The sequence below is a fragment of the Rattus norvegicus genome, chromosome 14 (genome assembly GCF_021556685.1).
Source record: "Rattus norvegicus strain SHRSP/BbbUtx chromosome 14, alternate assembly SHRSP_T2T, whole genome shotgun sequence".
Lineage (NCBI taxonomy): Eukaryota > Metazoa > Chordata > Mammalia > Rodentia > Muridae > Rattus > Rattus norvegicus.
This window is the reverse complement of record NC_141547.1, coordinates 100,596,576-100,609,484: the sequence shown is the minus strand read 5'-3', so window position 1 is coordinate 100,609,484 and position 12,909 is coordinate 100,596,576. Positions and strand designations below refer to the sequence as shown.

The 12,909-nt window shown below is 41.6% G+C and overlaps 1 protein-coding gene across 23 annotated transcripts in view; it reads left to right on the top strand.

Moving 5' to 3' along the window:
* Ehbp1 (EH domain binding protein 1) overlaps window positions 1-12,909 on the top strand; it is a 253,134-nt gene that overhangs the window by 95,000 nt on the left and 145,225 nt on the right. For 22 of the 23 annotated variants that reach the window (NM_001305130.1, XM_087583553.1, XM_087583548.1 and 19 more), the window contains 2 exon segments: window positions 3,833-4,014; window positions 7,879-8,018. In NM_001305130.1, the coding sequence (NP_001292059.1) occupies window positions 3,833-4,014; window positions 7,879-8,018 (322 nt within the window). 23 annotated transcript variants of the gene reach the window in all.

The window sequence follows — 12,909 nt, the reverse complement described above, 5'->3', positions numbered from 1 at the left end:
AAACTTTATCGTGATGACTCCTTACCAAAACTCAAATGAAGTATTCCGCTTCTGGCAGAAGTGCAGTGTAAATAGAGAGAGATACTTTGAGCTCTTGGAAACTAGCAAAAAACTGGAATAATATGACAGAAATTTTAAGGCTAGTTCTGAAATGACCTTAATGACTCAATCATAAGGCAACACCAATAGCTGAAACAGGTGGTCTAGAAGCGCTGCTCCTCAGGCGATCGATCGCACAGAGGGTTCCATCTCCAGGAACTGAGGCTTACCGCTTTTACCTCTGTGTAGAGATTCAGGAATGGTGCAGAGTAGTCCACAGATAGAACTCTAGCCAAGACTGCAGAATCAGGACAAGCATTAAGTGAGTGACGTGCCACATACATGACAAAGTGAAGATGTGTGCATGGAGGACTCACGCCGCCTCACAGCGACACGGAGCAGGAAGGACGTGGCCGTGACGGAGCGTAAACTCATTCGCCCTCTTTTCCTGAAACATAACTTGTCGCGGTAAAAATAAGAAAGTGGCGGAACCAAGTCCCAAAAGTGCGTGGACGGTTTTTATTGAAACTATTAAACCTGTGGCTCCTTGGTTAGTAGGTTGAGATCCTCACAACACTGAGTTTCATTACTCTAAAATAAGGTTTTCCTCTACATACTTACTCCAGTCTCGAAAGTTTCAGTGTACGTCACTTTATACAGGGATTGTCCATCTTCTTCTAGATTTAATCCTCTGCACTTTCTGTGGTCAGTATAAACCATGCACTCTTTAGCACTTGTGGATGAACAATTTCCTGCATACAGAAAGGCAATGTGGCTAGGTATTACATCTATGAAATCTTTATAATACTCTTTATTAATGTCATAGAATACATTTCCTTTGGGGTTTCTATTTTATCCTAACTTCTTTTTTTTTTTTCCTTTTCTTTTTTTCGGAGCTGGGGACCGAACCCAGGGCCTTGTGCTTGCTAGGCAAGCGCTCTACCACTGAGCTAAATCCCTAACCCCTTATCCTAACTTCTTAAAAACCAGTTTTATATTTCATTTTTCCAAACTACAATTTTTTTCTTGATGATCTCTTGAACTGTCAGAGTAACATTCTTGATTATATAAACGAAGAAGCCATTTGTGCATTATTCTGGTAAATGAAGGGACCATTTATGTGTCTCTCTCAATCTTGAAAAGGAGAGCTTTGGCCTTTAATCTATATCATATTCCCTGTATATCTCCTCTTTGTAAATATGACCCTCTGTAAAATGAAGTTTCCTTTAGGTTACTAGCTTGCTTTGGGGTTTTAATTTTGTTCATACAGATGAGTACCATTTTTAGGCTTCTGTCTTTCACAATAACTTTTTATTACCCTTTCCGTGTTCATCTCTAAAAGTGTATACGTTTATATGTTCAGTCACATTCAACACTCATCTGCCCCATTTCTCTTTCGTTCCTAAACAATTCTTTCTAGAAGCTATGCCATTAACCTTCCCTCATAACAGGTTTTCAGCTCTGCTGACCCTTATGAGGTCACCTACCCTACTGCTTTCTACTTATTTGTAACATTTTCATCTTACTTCCTTTGTGCTTATTCTATCTAAACTCCTGGATTTTGATCAGCTTTTACTTTGCCTATCTACAAAATATTCACAGAGGTGGAGGGAGGAGATGGTGGTCTGTGGCTGGCTGAGAACCAGCTGCCTTAGTTTACGGTGTGAGGAAGTGGGACGCAGACCTCTGTTCGTTTATTTCGTAAAAGCGCTCTCAGTTTGGTTTTCTGTTGAGCAGAACGCAGGAGATTTTGTTTCAGTGCTGCGGCAGGGTCTATTTGGCCCGTAGGATACTGTGTTGTCTGTTGCTTCAGACCTGCCCATTGCCGAGGTCTTAAGCAGAAAAGCTTTTCTATATGACATTTGCTTTAAAAATAATGACACTGACAGAACGTTAATCATAAAAACTCTATAGCTTAAAAGCAGTATCTTCAAACGCAGCTTTTAGAATTATGGAATTTCTAAGCTATGTTAATTTCATACTTTATTACAAAATTAAATTGTTATATTAGGGATCAGTGTCATGCTTTTGTGACAGAGAACAAGCATTGGAAGTAATAAGTGACAGTTTGTGTGTCGTGCTTTTCAGGCGGGACTGCACAGTCTATATTATATGTAGAAGTTGTTAGCTATTCTCAAGGTACAATAAGAGATTATTGTTCATATCAGTGTAATAAATTGATATTCTTCAACTGTACTTTTTCATTTTGCACATTGTCAGAACCTTGGACCTTAATCTTATCCTTTGATTGACAGCAGCGACCAGGGAGAGAACACTTGTATTGTTAGGGATAGTCACATCTGTTCAACCTGATTCGGTTGAGGACATTTGCATATTCTTAAGTATTTCTTCCGAGAGGGCTTAACTTCTCAAGTGCTTGATGCATTTTTGAAATTCATTCATAAGGTATGTGCATGCACTAATAGTTCCATACAATATTGCGGTGCATAATCTGACAGATAAGACCGCGTTGGGCATAGGTGTCCCTTGGGTGACATTACACTTTACTTAGTTGTTAGGTGGAAATGTTAGGTTTGGAAAAGGTCTTGTAATGCTTCGATTCAAGCAGAGTAGCCTTACCTTAGGCAAATTCACCTCTCACAGTGTGAGTCAAGATTTATTGAACAGTAATACAAAGGTATCTGTGATAAAATTTCTTGCCATGGTTGGAAAATTGAGTAATTTTGTAAGAAATAATTATAAAACATGAATGGCTTTGTTTAGTAACTTCTTATTATATAGAGACCATTACTGAGGCTGAAGTTTCTTGACTTGCTCAAGATCACATGGCTTAGACATGGAGCCTTAAAATTCCTTTCAATTCCAAGATCAGTGAACCTAAAAGAAAACATGGGTAGTACATGTATGACTTTAGTTCACATTACACAAACTAGCCTGTGTCTGAGTTTCCTCTTGCCAGTAAAACACAACAAAAGGTTATTCTACGTGCTTTCATATGTCTCCAGAATTTATATGGAATCCTACATGTGGTTAGTGCCCAGTTATACACTGCCCTGTTCTCATCAACCCCCTAAGCCCTTACTGTATAGAAAGCAGTCGTGAAACATGAGGCATTGTTAATGAAATATTAAGCACTTCTGATTATAAACAGGCTTCTTTCGGTATAGAAATGAATGGGCACTAGCTGTTTTAAAGAACGTTTTTAGATATGCTGGGATCAGCAAGCAGCGTTGCCATGGGCATGAGATCCGAGAAACACTTTCTTCATTGATATATATATAATCCAAGGAAAGGAGGGAGAATCATGGACTGAAAAGCAGAAAAGGTCCTAGGAAAAATTATATGTTTAACAGGAAAATACCATTTGATTACATTAATTTAATCAAAGAGGAAAAAAAGCAGTTAAAGACTACTTGCGGTGCCTTGCCTGTGATAGATCTTTTTCTCACACTCATCTTGGAGCCATTCCCAGTTTTCCCGAGGCAATGGTCTCATAGCTGTGAGGCTGTCTGGGCCTCACAGAGCCCAGGGAGCTGTGAACTCTGGGTTCTTTTACCTCTACCTACCCCAGCGCTGGGTCACAGGCGTGAGCTCCGCGTGTTCTTCACTGGTTTCCGCCTCACATTTCCCTCGAGAGTGGATATTTTTGCCTGGACCGTCTTTCTGTTTTATTTATCTTTATCTGTTTTACTTAGATTTAAAAGCTGTAATAAAAGCTCATCACAATTTTATTATTGCATTACAAGAATTCTTTAGCAAAAGCAGTTCGTATTTCTTTTTTTATTGGCTATAAAATAATTCTAAGCTACATAATTTTTTTTTAATCTTTCAGGAATCCCCTTCTGGTCGGAGGAAAGCTCTTGCCACCAGCAACATTAATATGAAGCAGTATGCAAGCCCCATGCCAACCCAGACCGACGTCAAGTTAAAGCTGAAGCCGCTGTCTAAGAAAGTCGTGTCTGCCACCCTCCAGTTCTCTTTGTCCTGTATCTTCCTTCGGGAAGGAAAAGCAACGTAAGGGACTCCATTCACACTGTTTGTAAACGGGCTTGGGCGGCAGCCTGCAGCCTACCAGTCTCTCTCAGTCTCTGTTCTGTCTTCAGAGGATGAATACACTTAGTTTAAAATCCCATCTAGATTCCCTAGATCGACAGTAACATAAAAGTGATTGCAGCTAGTTTCAGTTGTTTGAATTAGATGTTATAGGGCATTGTGTTTGCTTTATGGTTTTTATTGTCTTCATGATAGCAACCGTCCTCTAAAAGTGCAGACAGTTCGATTCTTAGAGCGACCGAGACGTGGAACAAATACAAAAGGAAACGTTTTCAGGACACTGAGGTTGAAAGAGCTGTGGGAATTAAGCCAATCTCTCTCTAGCGTGTAGCCCACCCTTCAGAAATTCCTTAGGAAGGGCGTAAAGGGACAATCCATGTAACTATTATCCTTTCAGAGTCAGTCTGAGCAGGACCTAGTGATGTGCACCTGCTGTCACAGCCCTCAAGGCAAAACCATTTGAGAGCGGCCTGGGCACCACTGGCTGCCATTTGTGTCTCTGTTGCTGTGGTACAGCACTGGCCCAAAGCAGCATTCAGGAGGAAGGGATAGATAAGACCACAGGCTACAGACTGTCATTCAAGTGAAGCCAGGCATGGACTCAAGGCAAGGGTTGAAGCAGAAGCAAGTCATGGAGGAATAGAGCTCCTGGATTTGCTCTTCTTGACTTTCTCAGCCTTCTTTCTATCTCTCCTTTTTCTTATTATTAACTCTTTTATTTATTTACATTTCAAATGTTGTCCTCCTTCCTGGTCCCGCCTCCACAAGCTCCCCACTAACGCCTCCCCACTCCCCTTCACCTCTCAGAGGGTGCTCTCTCACCCTCCCACTCACTCCCACCTCACCCCTCTAGCATCCCCTTTTCCTGGGGTTTCAAGCCTCCATGGGACCAAGCACCTCCCCTTACACTGAGGCCAGACAAGGCAGTCCTCTGCTACATAGGTAGTGGTGGCCACAGACTAGCCCATGTATGTTCTCTGGTTGCTGACTTAGTTCCTGGGAGCTCCGAGGGGTCTGGTCGGTTGATATTGTTGTTGTTCTTCCTGTGGGGTTGCAAACCTCTTCAACTCCTTCTTAGTGCAGTGGTTGACTGTGAGTCTGTGTGCGTCTGTCTCAGTCAGGTGCTGGTAGAGCCTCTCAGCCTACTTTCTTATAGAACCCGGACCCACTTGCCTGGAGCCCCCTTCCTCCCTCCCAGGAGCTGGGCTCCCATATCAATCATTAATAAAGACAGTGCCCCACAGACATGCCTACTGGCCAGTCCGATGGAGACAATTCATCAGAAGAGGTCTCTTCTTTTCAAGTAACCAGCACAGAGCCTTTTCAAAAGGCAAGAGGTCTCACCTCTGAAGTGCAGAGTCAGCACTCATTGAAGATAACCAGGTCAGGAATAAGTCCATGTGATCCCTGCAGTGCAATGGTCTACTTGGAGGAGGAGGAGAGGGCCGGCATAAATGGAAATGCTATGCCGAGAATTCCCCAGTAAAGATAACACAGGAAGACAGCCCAGGCTGAACCACAGTTGTGCACATACTTAGCCCAGGAGAAAGTGGTTGTTGTAATAAATCACATCTGTTTGGCTGATAAGGCTGGTTTCTGTGTCTCACTCAAAGTGAGACATTTGACGCCTGTCCCCAAGGCAGTGAGTGAGGTGGTGGATGGCAACAGTTAGCTGAGGGAGGCTATGTTCCTAGTGAGTGTGATTGGCCGGGTGGTTGAGGGTGGACACACCTTAGGCTTTCTGCTCAACTGTAAACATTGGGGGGAAACAGAAAGCTCTTACCCTGAAGTGTAAGCGGAAGGAAGGAAAGGAAACGGAAGAAGAGAGTGAGGAAACCGAGACCCTCTGAGGGTAGCAGTCCCCCCACTGACAGAAGCAGTCAGCGCATGGCACCACTCAAAGCTGTCTGGGTAAGAAACAGTTGATGTAGACCAAGAGGCTCAGTTTAATACGGGAGGAATTCTTCGAGCGCTCCCTTGATCTCTCCTTCCTCGTTTCCTTCCCATCCCCAGGTCTGTATTAATATCATCATCATCATTATTTGGTTTTATTTTCTTTTCTTTTCTAAGAATAGGGTCTAGTGGTTTGGCTCTGGCTGGCCTGGAACTTGCTATGTGGACCTCACTGTTTTGAGCCTGTTACGTGCTCTCCCTTCTGCTACCTCCCAGAGGTTAGGATTACAGCTGCCGTAGCTTGGCTGGCCCTGCTGTCCATACTGACAGCTGGGATTGGAAGTTACTCGTACATGAAGTGATACAACTTTCCTTATTCATGTAGACTATCTTGAAACTTGTTTAAAAAGAGGGAAATAATTTTGTTAGCTCAGCCCATGTGAAATAAGATGTGAAGAATTTCTATAATTGGCTTAGTTTGCAAAGTTATGTCTTATGTAGAAAATCAAATTAATAAAGATTATAAAAGAACAGTATTTTAATTTATTTTTTCTGTTTGAATTTAAAGGGAGTATACAAAACTAAAAGTTTGTGCAACATTAAAATGTTTTGTTGAGTGAGATTTAAGGTAAAAGTAATAGATCAGGTAAACTGAAGTGATTTGTCTTAAGATATCTAATACAAGCTTAATAAGCCTATATTTTTAAATATTTTGAGATAAAAATTCATATCGTATCACATACATGCCATATAACTTATGGTTAGATGAGGGTTTCCTCTGTGCTTCTTACAAAGACCAGAGTCGGCTTCAGAAGGTCTGTTTGAGCCTTAGCTTCCCTTTAAGGCCTGTGGCTCACGGGGAACTCGCGCATGGCAGTAAGCGTGGTTTGTGGCACTTACCACTCGACTCCCTCCAGCCCACAGATGCAAATTAGATTTCAATTAGGAATTTCTGTTCCAATTCCTTTTGTAAGTTAAGTGGGGGTTTTTTGTTTGGTTGGTTGGGGTTTTTTTTGTTGTTGTTGTTGTTCTTTTTTGTTTTTTTTTTTGCTTTTTAAAATGTCTTTTATTCTCTCATGCATGTGATTGACATGTCTGTGCACCATGCACATGCGTCATACCTGCAGAGGTCAGAAGAGGGCGTTGGCTCCTTTGGAGCTGTAGTTTCAGGTGGTTGTGAGCTGCCATGTGGGTGCTGGAAATTGACCCCGAGTTGTCTGAAGAGCAGCCAGCGCTCTTAACCTCTGAGCCATCTGTCCAGCTCCAAGCTTTATTCTAAAGTTGAGATTTATCTAACTTGTGGACTGTAGGGTTTTGTATCTAGACTCAATGCTCAAGAAACTGGACTTGAATTCTCTGCAGAAACCATTTGTCTTCTGTAGTACCTGCTAAACTCTTACCAGTTAGAGTTAGTCCTGATGCTTCTTAGTACTGAACATGCCATTCAGAAAGTTATGGGGTGTTTAAAATTCGTAGTTTTAAAATATTCTTATATAACAGAAAGGAAGACTGTTAATACTATTTATTGTATATGTTATCCAAAATGCTTGGTTATGGGAGTTTTCAGATTTCAGGTTTTCCCAGGTTTTGGGGTCTTTTCATGTACATGAGGGTATCTTAGCGATGGGACCCAAGTCTAAGCACAGTGACATTTACATTTCATGTGTACCTTACGTATGTGGCCTAAAGAGTTTCTCCAGTGTTTGTAGCACACCTGAGCTTTGCCTGTAGCCTGTCATGTGTCATGTATGAAGTTTTTCATGGGTGACACCTCATTCATATGGAAGGCTGGGGTTTCAGAGTGCTTTAGATTTTGGAGTGTTTTAAATTTAAGATTTTCAGATTAGGAATGTTAAGCATGAATTTTCTAATTATTTTTTAAGAAATGTCATCTAATAAGCTGTGTATTACTTTTTGACTAATTTCATATAGGGATGAAGATATGCAGAGCTTGGCTAGTTTGATGAGTATGAAGCAGGCTGACATTGGCAATTTAGATGATTTCGAAGAAGATAATGAGGATGACGACGAGAACCGAGTGAACCAAGAGGAGAAGGCAGCAAAAATTACAGGTGGGCTGCGTTAGCCCTGAACCAGGCATGGGCACCATTAACCCTGAACCAGGTGTGGGCCATGGTGGCCCTGAACCAGGTATGGGCCACCTTAGCCCTGAACCAGATGTGGGCTGCAGTGGCCCTGAACCAGATGTGGGCTGAGTTAGCACTGAACCTTATCTTTATTTTCTAATTTGTGACTCAATTTTGATTTCATTTTTAACTCCAGTGAATTTAAGAGAATATGCATACTTCTAATCAAATTCAAATGAGATTTAGCGTTCCTTCTGTTTGAGTTTTCAAAAAAGTTTTTTACTGAATGCTTTTCTTTACAGTTAAAACAGATGATGTATCTGTTAATTTTTCAGAAATTAACCTATTTATATTCTTACTTTTTATGTAGTTAATCTATTAAAGATAGAAGACTTACATCCTCAAGTATTTAGTCAAAAAACACCAAAAAACAAAAAACAAAACAAACAAACAAACAAACCCCAGTTTGTACAGTTTGTAACCTCATCCTAACCTGTCTCCTTTTGCTCCATTTTATACGTCCTTCCTTGAAATCTTGTCCACTGTTGGTATTGTAACCTGTGTTTCGTACGCTTGTTAACCCATCTCCGTTACTTTAAGCACATCTCTCATAGATATTATTGATTAATCTAGTTCTATAACACTTGCTTTTTAATAGCTATTTGCAGGGCTGGGGCAATGGCTCCATCAGTCAGGTGCCCGACACACAACAATAACAACCTGGGCTTATTCCCCAGAAGTGCAGAGCTCATGTCTGTAATCCCAGTGCTGAGGAGACGGGCATCTGAGGGGCTGACCTTGCCAGAGGAGCAGGCTCCAGGTGCAGCTGGAGCTGAGAAAGCAGCAGACTGGGACCTCTGCTTCCTGTACACACCTGCACTGCGCATGTACATGAGCCACCTTCGTGCTCACACACGTATGTGCGTGCACACACAGCTGTGAGAGCACGTCCGTCCCGTGAGCTGGCGTACTGAGCTTCACCAGCTGTTTCCAGGCCTTCTCCTGTTATTTTCCCCTCTATCATTTTGCCACTCTAATTTTTAATTTTTAAAAATACTCTTAGTGTGTGGGTGTCTTGCCTGCATGTACGTCTGAGCACCACATGCATGCCTGTACTTGCAGAGGCCGAAAGAGGGTGTCGGAGTCACTGGAACTAGTGTAGAGACAGTTGGGGTCATCGTGTGGGTGCTGGGAATTGAAGCCTCATCGTCGTCTGCAGGAGCAGCCGGCGCTCTTAACTGCTGAGCTCTCTTTCACTTTAAGCATTTTTTCCCCCTAGAGTAATTTGAAAAATGTTTTGTTTCCATTTTAGAATAGACTTTAAAATGAATTAACCAGACAGGTAAATGAATGAACCTGTAGACTCTAGTATTAAAATTAAAACAGGCATCTAGAATTGTACTAATAAAAATTAAAGTAAGTTAAAAACAAATCAAAATAAGACAAAACAGAGAAAAAAGTCAAAGAAAAAACACAAAACCACATAGATGCGAAATCCCATAAAAACAATCAGAAACAATAATATTTAAGCAAAAGATGTGTAGGGGGGAAAAGCTCAGAGACAAAGCATTGTAACACATACACATATCTCTAGTTGGGGTCACTTTGTGTTGACAGGCACGATTTGTATCCCCAGTGAGACACCATCAGAGAAACTATTTGTTTCCTTTGGAACCAATCAGTTGGAGATAGCTTTGGGACAAGAATGGGGGCATATGTCCACTTCCCTCACAGCACTTGGATTCCATCTGGCTTAGACTTGTGCAGACTTTGTGCATACTCTGCTGCCACAATTTCTGAATTTATCTGCATCAGTCCATCCTACGGTGTCTTGAAAGCTATGTTTCTTTGCTGTCTTCCATCCCCACTGGCTTTCACAATCTTCCCAACTCCTCTTCTGTATGTAGAGTTCTCTGGGCTGCGAGATGAAGGATTCGATGAGACATCCCATTTAGGACAGGATTCCAAAGTATCTTGACAGACAGTGAGCACGTTTTCTCATTGTGGTCTCTATTTGTTCCCATCTACCACAGGAAGAAGCTTTGACAATAGCTGAGCAGGGTAGTGACCTGTGAGTCTAGCAGAAAGTTGTGAGCAGTCATTTTCTTGCTATGTTTTTTAAGCAAGTGTAGCATTTGGTTTTCCCCCAGGTCCACAGCCTATCTTGTTCTTTGGCTGCCCAGGCAATGTTGGATGGGTTTCATCTCGTGGAGTGGACCTTAATTGGAATTAGGTAGTGATTGGTTACTCACACAACTTTTGTGCTACTGCGGCAGGTCACCATTGGAGATCCGAGGGTTTGACTTTCTCCTCTGTTCTGTACAGAGCACTGCACCGTGCCCCGTGCACATCAATCCATAGGGGTGAAGGCTCTACATAGGCACCAGCTTGACTTTCTAAATCCAGGGAGTTCCGAGGTTTTCTCCAGCTCTAGGGCCTTACGTTCAGACTGGAGAGCAACCACTAGCCTTGCGGTCATCGGTCATCGGTCATCGGGGTTGTCTGAGGCTGGGAAACCTGGTGTGCATGCAGTGGACGTTGCTCCTCCTCTTCCCACCGTTCTCTCTTACTCTCTCCTGCTCCGCTGAACTTTCCTTTCCAAAAGGCCCCTTGTGTGAGTGGGGCTTGGAGGTTGTTTCCTGAGCAAGGGAAACCCGTGGCTTGGGGACAGGAATATGACAGATTCCTCTGTCAGAAGTGCACAGCTGGTGACGCTCCTACATCCTATGCTGTAGGCTTCTGTTGCGTTTGTTTGAGCCTCTGCTTTACTGTACAGAAGCCTTTACATTTCCAATGCTTCCTGTTGGCTGTTGGCCTCCGCCTGCGAGCCTGTGACGCTCTACCCTGAAGCCTTTACTGTTGCCTGCTCTCGAGCCTCTTCTACTTCCCTAACAGCACTTCTGTGTGTCAGATCCTCCATTCAAGCCCTCCATGTGTCGGAGTTGATTTTTGTGAATGGTGAGAGGTGGGACTCTAGTCTCATTCTTCTACATGCGGATATTTTGTTTTTCCAACGCCACATATGCGTTGAGGGGGCTGATTTTTTTTTCTCCATGTGGTTTTGTTAAAAACCAGCTAGCTATATGTGTGTGAGTTTATATCTTGGTCCTAATTCTATTCCCTTGATCTTCACATCTGCTTCTGTGCCAGTACCATATTGCTTTTTAAAATTATTATTGCTATGGCTCTGTAGTAAAAGAAAAATGAAATAAAACATTGGAAATCTGGTATGTTGATGCTTCTAGTGTTATTGTTTAGAATTGCTTTGACTATCAAAGGTTCTTTATGTTTACATGCTAATTATTAAGTTTTAGTGCATGACTGTCTGTCTGTCTGTCTGTATGTATGTCTGTATGTATGTCTCAATATCTGTCTGTATGTATACGCTTTCCACAGCATGGACGTGGAAGTCAGAGGAGAAGTTGTGGAAGTTGGTTTTCCTCGGGCTCCAGTGGTTGGAGTCATGCTGTCAGGCCTACTGACAGGCGCCCACCTCTGAGCCATCTCACTGGTCCTCCATGTGAATTTTAGGATCTCTGTGAAGAATGGTTGTAGAATGGTGGTTAAGGATTGCATTGAACCATTGGATTGCTTTTGATGGGAACACTCAGTTTACAATATTAATTTTTTCAGTGCGTGCACACAGGAGATCATTCCAGGTTCTAGTGTCTTTTCAATTTTCCTCTTCAGTGTTTTAAATTTTACATTGTAGGGTGTGTTTCACATTCTTGGATAGGTTCATTCCAAAGCTATTTTGGGGGTTGGGTGAAGTTGTGAATAGAATTGTTTACCTGTTTTCTCTTGTAATACTTTTATTACTAGTATATAGGAAGGCTACTGATTTTTGTATTTTGGGTGCTGGAGAGATAGATTAACAGTTAAGAGCACTGACTCTTACAGAGGACTTGGTTTTAATTCTCAGCGCCTACATGTTGTCTCACAACCATCTATAACTCCTGTCCTGGGGACGCAACTCCTTCTCTTGGCCTCCCTTGGCATCAGGCACACACATGGTGCATTACATGTAGACAAAACACCCATGCATAAGTTTTTAATTTCATTTTTGTATCTTAGCACTTTGCAGAAGTTTTCTGGTGGACTCTGTAAGATACTATGTATAGACCCACATAATGTGCAAATAATACTGCTAATCTTCCTTTCCTATTTGTATTCCTTTTTTCTTTCCCTTGTCAAATGTGCTGGCTAGGACTTCAAGCACAATCCTCAATAGGGGTGGACAGAGTGTGTACCCTTGTCTTGGTTCTGATTTTAGTGAAAATGCCAGTTTTTCTTTTTCTAGAATGAAACTGAGTTTGACATGTCACATGTATCCCTTAATATATTGAGATGTGTTTCTTCCACTCCTAGTTGTTTTCATAGTTTTTATCCTGAAAGAAAGTTGAACTTGCCAAAGGCCTTTTCTGCATCTAATGAAATTATCATGTAGTTTATGTCCTTGCGTCTGTTTATGTGTTATGTTACACTTGTTGGTTTGTATATGTTGAAACATTCCTGAGTCTCTGGGATGAAACTGCCTTGATCATGGTGGTCTTTTTGACATGCTCCTGAATTTAGTTTTTAAATATCTTTGAGAAATTTGTGTCTCTGTCCATTAAGGAGATTGGTCTGTAATTTTCTGTTTTTCATTATGTTCTTTTTCTAATTTTGACATATCATTATGATCCAATTTTTCTTTCTTTAATTGTATTGTTTTTTATATTTCTGTTCCTTAATGGTAGGAGTCAGTTCTACTGTGCTAAAGTGTTTCATATTTCTAATAGCTAGAATACTTTTTCTGTCCTTGTACTCTAAGGTAGTGCATTTCTTTGAAGGCAAGGTTTGGTTCTTGAATACTGTTTTTAGAATCTCTTCTGCT